General features: G+C 33.1%; 1 protein-coding gene across 1 annotated transcript in view; it reads left to right on the top strand.

The window, feature by feature from the left end:
* Nucleotides 1-1737: 1737 nt before the first annotated feature.
* LOC129907617 (engulfment and cell motility protein 1) overlaps nt 1738-20517 on the top strand; it is a 134917-nt gene continuing 116137 nt past the window's right edge. The window contains exon 1 of the mRNA XM_055983910.1: nt 1738-2070. Coding sequence (XP_055839885.1) covers nt 1959-2070 — 112 coding nt within the window. The 5' untranslated portion in view covers nt 1738-1958. The remainder of the gene's footprint in view (nt 2071-20517) is intronic.

The raw sequence follows: 20517 nt of genomic DNA, 5'->3' as shown, positions 1-20517 counted from the left end.
TGTCTTTTCTGAACTCCGTTTTCTTGCTTGAAGGTAAGCTGAGGGGTGAGTGTCGTGAATCTATAAACGGGGTGAATGTCGTGAATCTATAAATGTGTGCGTGATAACATATTTACCAACGTGGTGGCTTTCACATATATTCACAGACAACATTGTACACAAACACAGTACACGTAAAAAGGTAATATATTCCGAACTGACATTGGTCGCCAAATTGTCAAAACTTGACAATTTGGCGACCAATGTCAACTACCGTAATTCTTAATTGTTTAAATTACCGACGAAAAACGCACAAAAACCGAAACACCACCACACAACTAATTTTTTAACATTTATTTACCATTTTCCGAGACGAAAGACGCAGAAAATTTGTTATTTTTCAATTTATAATTTTTTCAAATGACATTTTATAAATTAAAACAAAAACAAATTTCCGGTGTACTGTGCTACACAAAAGGGTTTTGGGCATAAACAAAAAATACCAAGACTGGAAACTTTCGTACGTCTTTCTCCCCAAAACCCTTTTGTGTACAGTGCTGTCTGTGAATATATGTGAAAGCCACCACGTTGGTAAATGACGTTAACACGGACACATTTATAGATTCACGACATTCACCACACATCGGACACGAACAAAACGATAGGTTCACGACATTCACCACACCTCGCAGCTTGTAGGCAAACGTCAGTTGACCGCCGAGTTTCCAGTCTTGGTATTTTTTGTTTATGGTTTTGGGGAGAAAGACTATAAACAAAAAATACCAAGACTGGAAGCTGAGCGGTCGAATGACGTTTGCCTACAAGCTGCGAGGTGTGGTGAATGTCGTCAATCTATCGTTGTGTTCGTGTCAAATGTGTGGTGAATGTCGTGAATCTATAAATGTGTGCGTGTTAACGTCATTTACAAATGTAATGGCTTTCACATATATTCACTGACAACACTGTACTCAAAAAAATTTTGGGGGGAAAGACGTACGAAAGTTTCCAGTTTTGATATTTTTTGTTTATGGGAAAGACCATAAACAAAAAATACCTAGACTGGAAACTTTCGTACGTCTTTTCCCCCAAAACCCTTTTGTGTATAGTGTTGTCTGTGAATATATGTGAAAGCCACCACGATGGTAAATGACGTTAACACGCACACATTTATGTATTCACGACATTCACCACACATCGGATACGAACACAACGATAGGTTCACGACATTCACCACACCTCGCAGCTTGTAGCAAACGTCAGTTGACCGCCGAGTTTCCAGTCTCGGTATTTTTTGTTTATGGTTTCTAGTCTTGGTATTGTTTGTTCATGGCATGGGTTTTGCCATTTTGGTGTCTCCCGTCTATGACTCACCCATAAACAAAAAATACCGAGACTGGAAACTCGGCGGTCAACTGACGTTTGCCTACAAGATTCGAGGTGTGTTGAATGTCGTGAACCTATCGTTGTGTTCGTGTCCCATGGTATAAAAATAGAAGGTATGATCATTAGAAAATCTAAAGTATAGAGAACTGTCAAATGAAAAAAAAAAAGATGGCTACTTAGTGTTTTGACAGCCCAGCCCATTGAAATTGTTGTTGTAAACAAATTTGTCTTGGAAATTGTTGTTGCTTTTGACTTTGCCAAATGCCAGACGTCAAAACACTATTACCCCATTTTGTAAGATGGCGGCTCTAATGATCATACCTTGTCTTTTTATACCATGTTCGTGTCCGATGTGTGGTGAATGTCGTGAATCTATAAATGTGTGCGTGTTAACGTCATTTACCATCGTGGTGGCTTTCACATATATTCACAGACAACACTATACACAAAAGGGTTTTGGTGGGAAAGACGGACGAAAGTTTCTAGTCTTGGTATTTTTTGTTTGTGGACGCACCCCTAAGCCCTAAGTTCAAATTGAATGTCTTGAACTTCGTGAATGTAGCTTTTAAAATTTGACCATATTAAATTAAGATAATATGATTCCTAAAAAGATGCCCGTCAAAGACTCGCACATAGTAAAAATAGCAGTTGAATTTCCCGATCATGTAGCACAACTTATCAATTTAGACCAAAGACAGCCACTCACAGGTAAGAATATCAATATAATAATATGCGTCATTTAGAAAAGTACCTATTTGTATTCCTTGTATTGGTAAGTGTATTGTGTATGGTTTCCACTTTAATTATATTGTGTGCAAATTAAAATGACCAAACGACGAATTTGAATCTGGAAAACAAACTAAAAACAAAGTTTGGTTTTTCAGATACGAGCATCAGACCGTGGTTAGTTGTGGTTTGTGAAATTGTTTATGATTACGCTGCAACGGTTATTAGTTTAAAAGCTCGAGTGTCGAAAGCAGGATTGTTAATAGCTGCGTTCCTTTGGAAATATACCTATATTTACTTTTTAGTACTTAAATCTGCTTTGAACTACTTTTTCAGTATTGACACTTGGCATCACGGCACCTGGTGGATAGCGACGAAAACCCGAAAGTTATATAGATTATTTTCCGATTTGCCGCTCAATGTAATTTCCATAAGAAAAAAATAAAAAAGACCTCAAAAAACATTTATTTTACGAATTAATTTTATATGTACGAGTATCAATGTTATGATTGTAAAATAATAATAATAGGTGTGTTTTTTATTACCACCGGGCTTAACTGGTTAAAAAAAAACGTTTCGGGGCTTAGCGAGAAAAAATGGCAGCACTGCATACTAAATGTTCCGAAATCAGCTGACATAAAAAAAAAATAAAGTCATATTTTTCGCTTTTGGGGTTTCTTGTGTGTTTTTGAAAAAAAAAAGTTCAACTAACTATTAAATAAATATTTAAAATAATAATTGTCCTTCCAAACATCAGTTTTGATGTTTTTAAACAAATTCTAAACAATTTACGAACAAGTTCATTTGGTAGCACAGATTTAAATCTGTTGAAAAAGTTAAGCCCAGGGAATTCTCCGGGCTTAACAGCTAAGCCCAAGGGGCTAAAGTGTTGTTGCATTTAACATGTAAATTCCTTAGCCCCGACTGCGTTTTTTTTGTCCAGTTAAGACCGGTGGTAATAAAAAACACACTAAATATGTGTTTATATCTAAATCAGGTTTAAAATATATCAAAAAGTATAATAATACCTGTGTAATTTGTATTTAAAAAGTGCAAGCAAATCGTCTGAAAACAACAAAAAATACTATAAAAAAATATAGAAATTATTAAATTATTCTTTTATTTGTTTTGCTTTTTCACAAATAATAGTAGGTAAGCATTTTTTTTTTATTTTCAACAATTTTGAAAGAAAATTAAACCAAAATAGTTTCTATATTTTTTGTAGTATTTGTGACTTGGGAAATAGCTTTCCATGCCATCTACCACTTGTAGCGACAACCCGAAAATGATATAGATTTTTTTTCGATTTGCAGTTCAATGTAGTTTCCATAAGAAAAAAAAAAAAGACCTCGAAAGACATTTACTTTACGAACTAATTTTATATGAACGAGTATCAATTTTATGATTGTAAAATGGTAATAATATGTGTTTATATCTAAATCAGGTTTAAAATATATCAAAAAGAATAATAATTCCTATTTAATTTGTCTCCAAAAAGGGAAGCAAATCGCAGGAAAACAACAACAAATACTACAAAAAATATAAAAACTATTTTGGTTTAATTTTCTTTCAAAATTGTTGAAAATAAAAAAAAAATGCTTACCTACTATTATTTGTGAAAAAGCAAAACAAATAAAAGAATAATTTAATAATTTCTATATTTTTTATAGTATTTTTTGTTGTTTTCAGGCGATTCGCTTGCACTTTTTAAATACAAATTACACAGGTATTATTATACTTTTTGATATATTCTAAACCTGATTTAGATATAAACACATTATTATCATTTTACAATCATAACATTGATGCTCGTACATATAAAATTAATTCGTAAAATAAATGTTTTTCGAGGTCTTTTTTATTTTTTTTCTTATGGAAATTACATTGAGCGGCAAATCGGAAAATAATCTATATAACTTTCAGGCCTTCGTCGCTATCCACCAGGTGCCGTGATGCCAAGTGTCAATAGCAAAGTAGATCAAAGTAGTTTTAAGTACTAAAAAGTAGATAAATATTTCCAAAGGAACGTAGCTAATATTTAACTACTGCTAAGTACTTAAAGCTATTTTGAACTATTTTTTCAATAGAGCAAAAGTAGTTCAATGTAGTTTTAAGTAGGTACTAAGCAGTAGATACATTTTTCCATAATACATAAGCTGTCGAAAATATTTCAGTCTGTGGTGACTTTATCCTTTACTGGCTGAATACAATGGTGTAGCTGTGGCTAAAGCTAAACTATACACCATATTTTAGATAATACTCCCTTCTATCTAAAAAAATTTCGGGTGCCACCTCGCAAATGCAGACAAGTACTCGGAACCCTACTCAAATGCTAAAAAAACACTAAAATCACTTGTTTTTTAGCCAAACTGCATAATATTCGATAGAGTTTAAGGCTATAATATATGTAGGATCGTTACATTTAGTACACACAAAAAACATCATAAATTAAAGCCAAACATTTGGGCAACATTTTATTGCAATAACCAAAATTTGAAAATTTTTGCATGAGCTATTGCATTATGAGTAGTACGACCAAGAAAAAATTTAATATCTGTGTAAAAGTTAATATTTACCTAGTTAAAAATGTAGAATTTAAAATATCTTTAGCGCAACAAAAAATGCAGGATTTGTGAGGGTTTTCTCAATTTTTGAAGTAGCCTTAAGCTTAGAGCTAAAAAATTAAATAACGCTAACCCTGAAAGAGAATGATTATAATGGTTCTTCAATCTATGGAATATGTAAACATGCTTTTCATCAGAAAATTTGCTTTTCCAATCTAAATACTATTTTAATAAGACTTTTTGGTAAAACACATTGGTTTGTACGAGCATTTTTATCTTTTAGTTCTTTTTACTAAAAAATGGACTTCAACGTTTGTACTCTCAGCTCAAAACATTCCTTATACAATGTAATTACTAGTTCAATCATTATTTTTTCGTTTTGGTGTGTAATTAGAAAATATCAAAACTTTTTCTCAAGATTTTTGTAATTTTTCGTGAAAAAAATTTAAAAAAAAAGTTACTCCGAGAACAAAGGGTTAAAGTATAAAAAGGCAGAATAAAGTAAAGGAAAATTATTCGGTAAAAGAATTGTGCAAAGTAAAGAAAAGAAAAGCGAGGTAAAGTAAAGTCAAATTAAAGTCCAGTGAGTATCAAGTAAAAGTCAAAGCAAAGATCTATTTGTTTAATTTAATAATTTCATATTAAATCTCTAAATTCAATAAACATTTAAACTTTTTTTTATTAAAATTAACATTAAAACCCTAACATCAATTGACAAATATTTTATCAGTGAATTAAAACTATTTAAAAAATAATCTCTGTCTTGTTTTTTCATTAAATCCTTTCCCTACCCCTACATAGTATACAGCCATGGACAGAGAAATAGCACACTATTGAGAAAAATCATTCGAATCGAATTTTAGATATTAGGAATGCTTTTTTAATTTTTTTTTTCTTTTGGTATATTGTCGAATTAAAGTGATGGAGACAAAAATATCTTAAAAGTACAGTTATTTTCTATATTTATTTGCACTAGCAATATAATGCTTTTCCTGTCGCTTTCGCTGGTGGACACAGAAATAGCACACATTCGTTTAACCGTTAAATTTTTCTTCCGCGTTCAAAAGATGTAAACAAAAATGCATTTATTTTATTGCTACTATTTAATTAACAAGTATTTTTGAAAAAAAAAATAGGAAGAAAAAATCATTAAACTGCGAAAAAAGGGAGAGTTACTTTCGATCTTCATAGTCAAAGGAAAAATCCTTCTCAATTAGCTTAAACTCTAAATTTATTGCATAAATGATGGATAAAGCCATTTATTTAGAAAGAGCAAATAGAAATTTAAACTCAGAAATTAAATTGCGTTAACTTCTTCCTCTCAAAACTTCCATACGAGTGGATAGAGCGATCACAACGAAACGCAAATGTGGCCCTTTTAAGTCATCTCGCACGATTTTGCCCGAAGTAAATATAGAATTCGGTGAAAAAAGTGCCAAGGAGACTTTTAAGAAGGATACTTTATGATGCTGAGTTGTATAGACGGGTAAGCAAGAAAAATCAAATGATATAAAAAGACACATCAAAGATCGCCTAACATTAGCTAAAAAACATCTGAATAAAAACATGCAGTTTTAAATGAGAGTCTTTTGGAGTGATGAAATTAAGGTTAACCGCATTGGAACCGATGACAAAACATTTTTCCATCGCCCTAAATGTTAAAAGGACAAGCCAAAGTATTATCTCAAGACGATAAAACTAGGAGGATAGGATTCGATGGTCTGGGGCGTATTTTCCTGGTATGGTAAGGACCCATTTCTTAGGTGGATGGCAGAATTGATAAATTCTTTTCTCTTAATATTACATTAAAATACCAAAGAACCATATTTCTCGCCAGTTAATTAGATATTCATACATGACAATGACCCAAACATGCATCAAAAATAGTACAAGATAGGTTTTCGGACGAAAAAATCGATGTTTGCACCCAGCCATCTCAAATTCACGATCTTAACCCCATAGAAAATGTATAAATTGATATCAAGGTTAAGCTTGGGGAAACAAAATTCGAAAATTCAAACGATTTTTGGGCCAGAATCAAAGAAGCGTGGTACCGTACTCCACAAAGTGGATACCAGACGTTAGTTGAAAGTTTACCAAAGAGGTGCCAAGGAACTTTGGAAAACCGTGGTCTACTTACAAGTTACTAACTGAGTAGTATTGAATTTATTGGAAATTGTATGAATTTTTGCTTAGAAATGATTATTTTTATGATTTTCGCAATGTGTGCTATTTCCTTGTCCACAAAAAAAAAACTTATTTTCTACAAATCATAATTTTTAAAAATTGAATTGTAATGAAATAATTTATAATTATTAATTTTATGAATCTTCATAAGCTTATGCACGACCTGATATAAAAATTTTAATATATAAGTTAAAAGGTCCGAAATAAATCCAATTTTTGTAAGAAAAATCAAAAGTGTGCTATTTCTTTGTCCATAGCTGTATATCATGTTTTAGCTAAAACTCTCTTCTATCTAAAAATTGTCGGGTGCCACCTCGCAAATGCAGACATGTACTCGGTAACCCTACTCAAATGCTAAAAAACATTAAAATCACTTGTTTTTCAGCCAAAGTGTATAATATTTGATAGAGCTAAAGGCTATAACATACATAATATTTTAGCTAAGACTCTCTTCTATCTAAAAAAAATGTCGGGTGTCACCTCGTAAATGCAGACAAGTACTCAGCAACCCTACTAAAATGCTAAAAAACTTTAAAATCATTGGTTTTTTAGCCAAAGTGTATAATATTTGATGTGTTAAAGGCTATAACATACATAATATTTTAGCTAAGACTCTCTTCTATATAAAAAATGTCGGGTGCCACCTCGCAAATGCAGACATGTACTCGGTAACCCTACTCAAATGCTAAAAAACATTAAAATCACTTGTTTTTCAGCCAAAGTGTATAATATTTGATAGGGTTCGAGGCTATAACATACATAATATTTTAGCTAAGACTCTCTTCTATCTTAAAAATGTCGGGTGCCCCTAACTATCAAATATTATACACTTTGGCTGAAAAACAAGTGATTTTAATTTTTTTAGCTTTGAGTACGGTTGCCGAGTACATGTCTGCATTTGCGAGGTGGCACCCGACATTTTTTAGATAGGAGAGAGTCTTAGCTAAAATATTTTGTATGTTATAGCCTATAACTCTATCAAATATATCCAATAGGACAGCTTTTTGAAAAAGTTTGTATTTCAAGCTAAGAACTCAATTTAATTATATTTTTTTTATTTTTCTGCTTTATTCTATTATTAGCATTCTACTGTCACAAAAAATCATAAAACAAAATATTGGGTATTTTTAATTTGGGCTGTTATGATCATTGAATTTTTAAAGCAATTAAAAGACTAATCCATTAATTTTCCCGACGTTTCGTTTGTTTTTTGCCAACATCTTCAGGTGTTTTTAATTTTATTAGACCTTAAATACAATAACAATTTTTTAGAACATTTCTTTTGTTTTTTCTCTTAAATTAATAACTAACTTTTGTCGTCAAATTACATTTTTATACATATTTTTATTATTAATTGTCAAAATTGGGTTGGGTACGATGGACCGCATTTTAAAATCTTGTTCTTAAAACCTCGCATCTTAAAATCTCGCATTATGAAATCTTTTTTTATCGAAATCTCGCAATTTCAAAATCTCGTTTACCAAAATCTCGCAAACTAAAATCTCGAAATTTATAATCTCGCATTGAAATAAAATATTTATTAATTCGCGCGCGCGAATTAATAAATATTTTATTTCAATTTGAGGTTATAAACCTACATGATATTGCTAGCTTAGGAAAGCCCAGAACATCCCTCTTCTGTTTTTTTCGTTTTGTTTTGAAGAGATAAATAGAAAAGGAAAAGGTTTGTTAACTGTCAGGTGCCTATGCCAGTTTTTTAAAGTGTTCAGGGTCAACTGTTGAATGTTGGAGTCAAAAGGAATTAATGCATGTGAAATTGTAGTATTCGACCTTCTATTTTCATTTAATCTGTTGCTTATACATTTTGCTGTCAAAAAAGCAATTTAAATTTAAGATACTTTACGCTCTAAACTAATTCTTCTAATGCGAGATTTTGATATAGCAAGAATTTAATGAATTTGCGAATTTTTTTCTAAAATGCGAGATTTTAATATGCAGGATTTTGAAAATGCGAGATTTTGTTATGTGAGATGTTAAAAATGCGAAATTTTGCTTTGCGTGATATTTGCAAAAATGCGAGATTGGTACACCTATTAAGATTCTAATATTCTTTTTACTCAGGGATAAAATATACCGAGTTCCTTTTTCGTTGATTTTAGGCCATAAACTTCTAGAGATAATACATTCGCCCCTAGTTTTCCAGGTGTTATTGATTTTTTCTTTAGTCATTAGGTCTATTTTTCTTTTGAGTACACCGATAGGGATATCTGGTCCCCTTACTAATTGGGTGCTGCTATCCTCTTTTGACGCTGACCCTAACCTAGCTAGTTCATCCACTATTTCATTCCCTTCTATATTGATATGCCCAGGAACCCAGCATAGTTCTACTTGGTTAGTGTAGCAAATGCTATTGATTTTCTTTCTGCAGTTTAAAACCGCTTTGGATCTTATCGTCTCACTGGCTAAAGCTTTGATAGCAGCCTGGCTGTCCACAAAGAATGTTATCTCCGAGGAGATTAGTTTTTCTTTGTGAACCAATTCTACCGCTTTTTCTATAGCAAAAATTTCAGCTTGAAACACACTGCAATCGTCTGGGAGTTTATATGATTCTCTAATATTGAGAGGTTTACAGAACACCCCAGCTCCTGTTCCTGATTCCATTTTTGAACCGTCAGTGTAGAAGGGGATAAGCGAATTGGAATCCCACCCCTCTCTTTCAGGTATTAAAATGGAGAAATTTTTATTGAAATCTACTAAAGGTGGAATGTAATCTGTAGTCTCATTCAAACCCGGATTTGTGTCGTATCTTTGCATGATAGACCCATGACCATAAGTGTTTTGCCTCCAGTATCCCAATTCTTTTAATCGTAGTGCGCTTTTAGCTGCCGTGCATCTTATGGACCGGGATGTCTAAAATTATTTCCAACCCTGCTTGGGGTGAGACCTTTGTGCCCCTGTAATCCCAATACACGCTAATCTCTGTTCTTTGTTAAGGTTCTTGAGATAGCTTGATTTTTCAACAGCTTTCCACCATACGATAGAACCATAGGCAAGTATGGGGCGAATAATCGCCGTATACATCCATTGGATGACTTGAGGGCGCATACCCCATCGTGCACCAAAGGTTTTTTTGCATGTGTAGAAAGCGCATATTGCTTTTTTCATTCTTTCCTCGGTGTTACGTTTCCATGTTAGCTTGGAATCAAGGATTACTCCAAGATATTTAGCTTCTTTGGAAAGAGTCAGAGGAATATCATCAAGTTTAGGAGGATTAAAATCCCCTAGATTCCTTTTCTTCGTGAACAGAACTATTTCCGTTTTAGTGGGGTTAACCCCAAGACCATTTTGGGCTGCCCATGAAGATATTTCTTTGAGTACGTGTTCCATAATATCTCCGACGGTGGTAAGAAACTTACCTGTTATGAGAACTACTATGTCATCAGCGTAAGCTACTATTTTAATACCTTGGTTTTTGAGTTTTGTGAGAATTTCGTTAACCACAAGGATCCAAAGGAGAGGCGAAAGAACCCCTCCTTGTGGCGTACCTCTTGTAACTGTTTTCTCTACCGTACTATTTCCCATTTGTGAGTTAATGATTCTGCCATTTAACATAGTATGAATCCAATCTACTATGACAGAATCTACTCCAATATCGACTAGACAGTATTTAATTGATTCTGTGTTAAACGTTGTTAAACGCTCCTTCGATATCTAAAAATGCTGCTAGTGTATGTTCTTTGTTTTCAAGACATTTCTCAATATGCGAAACTACATCATGCAGTGCAGTTTCCACTGACCTGCCTTTAAGGTAAGCGTGTTGGTAGTTACATAAGTTGTTAGAATTGAGAAGTTCCCTAATATGCAGATCAATGATTCTCTCCAGTGTTTTAAGGAGGAACGAGGAGTGACTTATTGGTCTATAAATCTTTTGCGGTTGAGTGTGTCGGTTTTCCTGCTTTTGGAATAAAAACCACTTTAACCTTTCTCCAACTCATAGGGACGTATCTAAGTTTAATACAACTAATGAAGATAACCCTAAGCCATGGTGTTATTACATTTAAAGCGTGTTGAAGAAGAGCTGGGATTATCTCATCTGGTCCCGCAGATTTATAGGGTTTAAACGAGTTGATTGCCCAGATAATCTTCTGCTCTGTAATAATCTGTTCTATGTTTGATTCTTGGTTTGTGGGTTCAAGCAAGTTTGATTGCGTGAATCCAGATTTATCAGGATTTTTACAGCCAGGAAAGTGTGTTTCCATAAAGAGTTCAAGTGTTTCTTGGCTCGAGTAAACGGGATAGGGGACAGTGTTTTTCAAAAGAAGTTTTCATTTAACTAGTAAGGTTTTCGACAGTATTATCGATGGCTGATGTATTTGAAAGCGTATTTTCTCTTGGTGGGTCGATACGCTCCTTCAGCCAATTTGTGTACTTTGTCCAATTTGTTCTAGTTGGGTTTCTGTAAGGTTTGATATCTATTAACTTCTTGTCTAGGGTGAAGCGTATCCTAAAGTGATCCGAGAAGGATTCCTCTGGTGATGGGATGTGATGCCTATCTCCTAATCTCCTATCAAAATTTGCTCATTTATGCTCATAAGAGTCAGATCTAGATTTTCTTCTCTGTTTTTGTTTCGAAATGTTGGATGATTACCCCTATTGCATATCGTCATATTAGAACAAAGAATGTATTCAAAAATTGACTCACCTCTTTTTTTGATATCATTACCACCCCATTGTGTATGATGGGCGTTGGCATCACATCCCATCACCAAAGGTATTCCATTTACCGTGGAATAGTCCACAAGCTCCCGGACTGTTTTTGATGGTGGGTTCTCCTCTTCGTATTTCATGTACGTTGACTTTAAGATGAAGTTGCCTTCCTTGGATTCAACGCTGATTGCCGCATTATGGTTGTTGCTGTACCTAGATAAAAAGAAAGCATTAATCGACTTTTTCGCTAAAATATAACTTCTTACTTTACCTACTTCAGACGTGGAATGAAAAAGGTTGTAGTATTTTGACCTCAATTACCTGGTTCTTTCAGATCCATGGTTCTTGTATCAAGGCCACATCCACGTTCTTTTGAGACATGAAGAGCATTAGGTCGTGAGTCGCTGCTTTAGCGTGATGCAAGTTGATTTGCACCACCAGCAGCTTTTGGCTCCCCTTTGCTATCATGCCTTCTTACCTTTACGGTGCCAATGCCGTACTTTAACACGTCTCCTTTCGTTTTTAGCAGGAGGTCAGATTTCTCGTCCACCGCGAACGAGAGGTCTTTCTTGATGAGCTTCCACTCCCCTACGGGTATTTCCGTGTTTTGTCCCTTTAGCAGTCTGATTATGTCCGCGTCCTCGTGAGTTGCAGGAGGTGGGATCCATGCATTGATCTGCTGGCGAAGTGGTAGAGCTGTCACGGGAATGATTTCAAGAGACGCCCCTTCCCACAGTACGCCACATTTGGCGATTATGTTGGAAAGGAAATCTTTTGATTTCTGATCACCGCAGCAGACCACTTTAACTCCTTTTCGCCATCCAGCGCCATCGAAGGTATAGTTCGCAGGACCATCGTTTTCGGGTAACGCCATCATCGCTTTAAGGATCTCGTTTTCCACAAGTAGCCAATGTTCCGCCGAGATTTTCCCATCAGGGTTGTCCCGACTTATTATGGTCACTTGTAGATCGATCGGGGTGGTGTCAAAGCTGCTGGTTTTCAATTTCTTGACACCTTCAGTTTCAGCTGTTTCCTCCGACCTGTCTCTTTTTGATGCTCTTGGCTTCGTCCTTGTAGGGTTGCCTCCTTGCGCTTTGCTTTTCGTAGCAGTAGAGGGCAATATCTTACTGGCCGTCGCCTGATCAATATCTGCGCCATTTTGAGCATTAGAGTTAGTACCAGCCTGTTCACAGTCTACCTTTTTAGGGTTCGACCTAGATGTGGCAGCATTAACTCCTTTGCTCTCAGACTTTTTGGTTTCCTTTTGCTGAGAGGGGTCTACGAGTGTAGTGGCAATCTCTGCCTTACGTTCATAGGCCCTTATCTGCTTTTTGTGCTTTTTAAGGAGAGCCTTATCTCTTGCACTAAGAGTAGAAGGATCCTTACCTTCTGTGGCTCTCACGAATCTCTTCGAACATCTGTAGCTCCTGCGGTTCCTCGATTCCTTGAGGTGTTCAGCAGACTTTAGCTTGATATCTTCTTGACTCGGATCTACCAGTAGCCCATCCTCGGTTTGACTACCTACAGAAGGAGGTCCGTCCGAGTTATCCAGACCTGCGATTGTTAGCTGATCAAGGTCAGGAAGGAGGTCCACTGATAAAATGACAGCCTTTTGTCTTTTAAGCTCTTGCTTTCCGTTGTTTACATTTGTCACTGGCGACTTAGCTTCTTGCGAAGCCAAGCCCTCGCCGACAGCCGTGACTTCTGCCGACACTTGAGTGTATATCCCCACTCGATTTTTATTATCTTGTAAACTTTTACTATCCATGATTGTTATTAAATAAACATCCCTGCGTTTTTTTTGGTTTTCTTGGTTGTAAGAGTCGAACGTAAGCCCACCCGCCGCGACAAGGCGAAAACCTCGGTGGGTTTTATTACGTAAATTGCTTTGATTTCAAATATCTCGATGGCGTTTTTTTTTTGTCCAAAACCCTTATATATAAACAAAAAAACACACCTATGCATAGTAGGGTGGGTCAAAAAAATCGAAATTCATTTTTTTGATTTGGTACCTCGAAAACTCGATTGCTAGACACCTAGAATATGCTCACACAAATATGAGCTCTTTATCTTAATGGGAAGGTCCTCCGCTTTTCAATTTTCCATTTTTACATCAAGCTTCTACTAAAAAAAATATTTTTTTTATTTTTAATTATTATTCGGACTTACCGCGACAATTAAACTTTTTATCATATAAAATATGACACGGCTCGACTTTTCGATAAGGTTGCACTTATCGTGGTCACGAGATGACTGATGGTTTGTGGGTGGATGTTGTTGTTGTTTTTTCAGCTTTTTTATTTTCTTTTCTTTTTTTTTATTAATTGAATTTTTAGCCAATTTTTTTAACATATTCTTGTAGAAAATTGAACGCTCTACAAAAAAGGTTAGATACACTTTTTTGAATTATCTAACCGTTTAGTAGATATTTAAGGTCCAAAAATCGAGAAAATCTTTAAAAATTCGTTTTTTGTTCTTAATTTTGTAACAAATTGAAAAATTATAATAATCAAACGCGCATGACATATTCTTGTAGGAAACAGATTGCTCCACAAAAAAGGTCTTATTACCTTTTTTTATTAATCTAACCATTTGAAAGATATTCGAGGTCAAAGTTAAACAAAAATATAAAAACTTTTTTACTTTTCAAAATTTTTTTATTCACTGAAAAGTCATTATTATTAAATTAGTAAGATGGATTATTGTAGGGGCTTAAATGTTTTACAACAAAGTCCTTGGCCTCAAATTGGTTGCTTTAACCGTTTAGAAGATATTCGCATTCAAACCAATGCCCACTGATTTCAATAGTTTTCTTATGGTCTCTATGCATTGCGACTTGGATGCAAATATCTTCTAAACGGTTAAAGCAACCAATTTGAGGCCAAGGACTTTTTACTTGCGATATAGGTACTATAGGGCAAGTTTAGGATTTGTAAGAAAAATCGAACTCGAGATAACAATTTTACATGATATTACGATGATGGAGAAGTTTTTGGTGATTCCCAAGAGGGGAAATTGAAATTTTTTTATGACCAAAACTAACGGTACCTGCCATATAACGGAAATACAAAAGTTAATTTTTTTCAAAAACGGCTCTAACGATTTTGATTTAAATTTTTGTTTGTAGTATTACACAAAAGAGCCAACTTTTAAAATAAAAAAAATATTTTTTGTACCGTTATTAACGGTACCTGTCATACAACGTTTTTTTTTCGTTTCTGAATATCTCGTACAACATTAACCCGATTTTAATAAAAAATTTTATACAAAAGTGTTTAAGTAAAGGTAATATTAAAATTTTAGAAAATTTTCAAAAAAACTCATTTTTGGATTTTTACAAAAAATTTCAAAATTTTTTTTTGAAAATCAATTTTTTGAAAACGGATTAATGAAAAATTTTGAAAATAAGTTTTTATGTGTAAATAAATTATTTATTCAAAATGGCATACCAACTATTTTTTTGAAAAATGTTAGAAATTTTTGATATATAAAAAATTATTTAAAAAAAAAACGACCCTACGATTTTCGAAAATTTTTTTTTAAAAATACCTTTTTATACAAGTAATAAAATGACATACTTGGTTTTTTTTAAAAACATCATTTAAATAGGTGTTTAATTAATTATAAAAACAGATTTCATTTTTTTACACTACCTATGAAATTTCTTGAAAATATCAAATTTTTCCTAATTTTCTTGAATAAAAAGCTTTAACATTAGAGTTACTTTAAGCATAAGAGCAAGTACGTGCGACCCCAGTCGTGCATTTTATTTGTAGAACATTAAGCATCTACAATAATCCATCTTACTAATTTAATAATAATGACTTTTCAATGAATTAGAACATTTTAAAAAGTAAAAAAAGTTTTTATATTTTTGTTTAACTTTGACCTCGAATATCTTTCAAATGGTTAGATTAATAAAAAAAAGGTAATAAGACCTTTTTTGTGGAGCAATCTGTTTCCTACAAGAATATGTCATGCGCGTTTGATTATTATAATTTTTCAATTTTTTACAAAATTAAGAACAAAAAACGAATTTTTAAAGATTTTTAAAGATTTTTTGACCTCAAAAATATCTACTAAACGGTTAGATAATTTAAAAAAGTGTACCTAACCTTTTTTGTAGAGCGTTCAATTTTTTACAAGAATATGTAAAAAAATTGGCTAAAAAGTCAATGATTAAAAAAATTATTTTTTTTTGGTAGAAGCTTGATGTAAAAATGGAAAATTGAAAAGCGGAGGACCTTCCCATTAAGATAAAGAGCTCATATTTGGTGAGTATATTCTAGAGGTGTCTAGCAATCGAGTTTTCGAAGTACCAAATCAAAAAAACGAATTTCCATTTTTTTTACCCACCCTAATGCATAGGTAATGGTAAAAAAATGTTTCTTTTTTAATTTAGATTTCAAAGCCTTAACTACATTGGCCACTTTTTGAAAAAGTGCAAATATAAAAATATTTTTTCCCGCTAGCGCTGTTAGTTTGTAAAAAAGAGTATACAAGTCGTATTTTAGGCCAAAAAATAAGATTTGTGCATCATTTGCTTTAATATTCCATCCCGAAAAACTATACAAAATTGTGTTTGAAATTTTCACTCGTGTATTTTTTTACTTTTTGAGCTAATGTAGGCTTAATGGTAATGAAAATGTCTAAATTTTTTTTTTTTAGGTGATAAGTTTAAATTGAAATTCTTTGTATTGGGGTAACTAAAAAAAATGCTACCACAGTTTGGTAAATCGCAAATCTAACTGGACACAATTTAAAAAAAAGTTTAGCCTTTTGTATTAATGAAATGATGCTTCTTCTTCAGCACCAAATTTCTTTTGAATATATTGTTGCATAAAACAGGTAGAAGGATTTGAACACAAGTAGTTTTTTCTCAACGCACTCTCCCTATATCTCGAAGGAATTTACTGCAACTTCTTGTTTTCAGGTGAATAAGACCATGACGATGACGGTAGCATTATACTGAAGCCTTCTTACTGTGAATATTTAAAGTTTTGTACAATTTGCTTCAGTTACATATTTGTAGACCCTTTAAAATCTAGTGTTATTTGAACAATTTACAAGTGTTTGGTTCCACAGATTTCTTGAGTTGAAATACACTATAGTCCTGGAGAAGAAGCATCATTTCCTTAATACAGTGGAGGAAAAATTAAGACTTGGGGTTTCATTCTTCCTGACATAATTAAAAAATTAGTGATAAAAAATAGTGAAATCGGCCCAAAACCACATTCAAACAATATGAGAACCAATGGATAAATTGTTAAAGTTGTATATATGTATTTAAGACACCCATACCCACATGCATTACGACTAATTTTAGCCAAAAAAATGGAAGATGAAACAAATCCGCGCTTCCAGTATTCAATATTCAAAAGCACCCTTAAATTAATTATTTTTCAAAATTTAAAAAAATGATATATTCTTTTAAAAAAGTGTATTATTTTATGGCATTCATGATTTTATTATATGTTGTGTATTTTAAGAGAAAATGGACAAACGCCCTTTTTGCTTAGTAAAACACATAAGATATGCAATGCCGTGCTAAGCAAAAAGGGCGTATATCCACTTTTGCAGTTTTTATTACATTGAATTTTATTGTTTCTGGTTTTTGCACCTTTAAATTAAATATTTTAAAAAAATATGAAGAAACCTACGCCCTCTTTTAATAAGTAAAACACATAAAGAGTGCAAATGTGCTCTTTTGGATAAATGAAAAGATTCGGAAAAATTGCCATAATTTTGTATTTAACTTAATCCAATAAAATAAAAGATGTTTCTTAACATTTCTTAAGCAAAAATAGACATTAATTCATAATTTAAAAAAATAAAATAACATAAAAAAAACAAACAAAGAAACAAAAAAACCATCAAAAATAATAATTCAACATGAAACATATGTACTAAGTAATTGACTAAAAATGTTTTAGCATTTTACTAAATAGTTTAAATTTTTTCTCTAATGTATCTCAGTCATTTTCCAAACAAAACGGGAAGTGTTTTCCAGATATTAAGCCAGTTTTCTGGTTAAATCTGGCTTATTTTTTGGATAAGATCTGTTTTTCTGGTTAACGAGATACCTCGGGGAATTTGTTTCGCGACATTCATTTTGATCCCATATTTTATGACAGTTGCTTTCAGAAAACTTATTTCGGTACTACGCACATAATACTTGGGTTTTACCACCAAAGGCAAAATTTTTTTTATAGGATGCTTCAAATTATGACCAGTTTTTTCTGCTTTACTTTTACAGTCGCAAAATTTGTCATTAATCTGTTAAATCTTTTTTTTATGCTTTCTTATCGCTTTCATTCGAGAAGTAAATATGTATTTCAAATGGTTTAAGGAACTTGTCACTTCACTATCAATACTTGGCGGAAACTCGTTTGCCTGAGGACTGACACATTTGCGTTCAACATAGTGACAAAATTGTTATTTGTATATTTTTTTTCTATCAAACAAAAAGATTGCCACAACAAATTTTTCGGGAAATTCGTGACAATTTTTTAAAAAACTCCTGACAATTCATTGCCATTGCAATTTTTTTATGATCCCACAACTTGACATTTCTAAAAAATATTTGTATGACACAGAATTTACACAATTGTCAAGTGGTCATTTACAAAATTTAAATAGGTACCTGATGGTCAAAAGATTCGGCCGACATAAATATTATTCTATTTTATCGTTTATTTTACATACATATATTAAATCCAAAAAAAGTATTCAAAGTAACTTCTGAAATAACGAAAACTACTTTTTAAATGGTTTTTATTTTTATGTCCTTTTTTTTTTGAAGATTGTTGAAGTCGTTTTTCATTTGCGGTTTTGGGCTATTTCAAGTTGGAAATGCGATTTTTTTATATCACCCAAAAATAAAGTGCTGCTTAACGTTTTCAAATATGCCACAAACTCATTTTTTGATTTTTGGCTCATACGGCCTTTTTGCTTAGCACGGCAGTATAGGTATGTATCTTCAAAAAATTTACATTTTTAATGATTAACATATGTACTTATAAGTACATTGAACTACAAGAGCAAGTACGAGGTGCATTTTATTTTGTTTTAAATCGTTTATTGAATGTACAAACTTTCGCGTTCATGGGATACCGTCATCAACACCTCACGGTCATCCCAAGTTGAAGTGATAACACCCTGTGATGTAGTGAGCATTGTTTGCTCCCAACAAATTCAAACTCAAGAAGAACCCCACCAACAACAACAACAACCAGAGTTAGAACGGCCTACACACACTTGCGGAGCCGATCTAACCAACTTTAACATTTTATGGCAGTTTCCCGGTGACCACGCTCAATGAAATTTGATGCGAAACGTTCGGGGTGAGTACAAAAGTACTTTCTTTGTTTAAAAAACGCGGCTAATCCGAGAATTTTAAAAATTATATAAGAAAAATTGTGTAAAAAAGTATCTTCCTTTATTGGCCCATTTAAACATTGGTTACGTACATGTTTGCTTATCCAGAATATTGTTTCAACAAAATTAGTCATTTTTGATTAGAACAAAACTCTGGCTAAGAGTAAGTTTGAGCTGAAGGCAGTCGTCTTTATGCTCAAGCTTCCAATATTTTCACCTTTTCTTTTGAACTTTTAACAAATTGTTTTGATGCCCACACACACTGTTTTCCAATGATAGCCCTGTTCCATTGGGAGATGGCAAAGTACTACTAGTAGTTTACTAGCGATTTTCAATAGAACGCACTTTCAACGAATTCAATACAAATCGTATCTACTCGGGAAGAAGAGCATGAGTAGATGATAGTACTAGATTAACCAAAACATCTACTAGTATTAAACTAAAACCTCCAATGGAACAGGGCTAATAAAAAAATCAAGTGCTTTAGTTCTGTGAAGGTAGCATGTATTTTCTTTTTCAAACCATGAACTATTTGTTAAGCTTCTTTTTCCTAAGCACCTTGAAATTATTGTTTCTTTTATATTTTTTATATTTTTTCTTCTTCGAAAGTTTTTCGGAATATGGTCTGTGTGTCCTACAGATATTAAAAAAAAATCATCTGATGGAGCATACAAACTTCCAAAATCAGAATTTTGTGAATAGTTTTTTGCGAAAATAAACATTTCACTGCCACAAGTCAAAACTTCTTCTTCCTTTCTGAACTTAAGTTCACATTCCTTGCAATTTAATTTTTTTATTGTCTTAAATGCCACATATCTAACAAAATATCTCATTGCTGCCAACTCTGTGGAAACATATGAGTCCGAAATTATTTCCCTTTGCATTCTCATCATCCATATTTTCGTAGAAATTATCAATTTAGTAAAATTCGGGGGTGATTTCACGAATTTCCGGTTCGTCATCAAAATTATTTATGTCAACTTCCGGCATATTTCCTGTTTCACTTAAGGCTTTCAGAGTAAGCATATCATCTTCATCTTCTGAACAGTAACCAAACTTTGTAAATGAACAGAAATTCATCGTCATTATTTTGGCTACCAGAAAATTAACTTCATGAACAGATGGATTCTTTGTGCTCCCCCCTTTTGCTCTAATTTGCGAAAAAAAGTTTTCAATAACATCTTGATTTAATCTTTTTGTTAAGAGAAAATCAATACCTTCAATCTCAGAAAACATTTGTTCAGCCATTAGCAGGGTTACTCTCAATGATTGTTCAAATCCATCAATCCAATACACCCGTGTCTTTTGTACTAACTTGATATTTTTGATATATTTTATGAATTTCTCAATAGATTTATATATATGATTGTTCAATTTTATTGCGGATTTATAATAGTTTTTGTCGTACAGACTTCCGCTATTCATACAATCAAAAATCTTATCAATTTTTTGAAAGCATTTTGCTGTTGACCTAACTTTTTGCTTTTCATTTTCTTTGAAATTGTCCGTTTCTACTGCCGTGAAGAGAGCTGCTGCTGTGGTCTTGCTGAACACTTGAACAGCATATCGAACCCGCATTTTATCGAAACTTGAAGGATCGATATGCTTTTGGGTCAGCTTGGGACACGTTCTT

The sequence above is a fragment of the Episyrphus balteatus genome, chromosome 1, assembly GCF_945859705.1.
Source record: "Episyrphus balteatus chromosome 1, idEpiBalt1.1, whole genome shotgun sequence".
NCBI classification, from domain to species: domain Eukaryota; kingdom Metazoa; phylum Arthropoda; class Insecta; order Diptera; family Syrphidae; genus Episyrphus; species Episyrphus balteatus.
The sequence above is the reverse complement of the archived record's forward strand: the minus strand, read 5'-3'. Positions and strand labels throughout refer to the sequence as shown.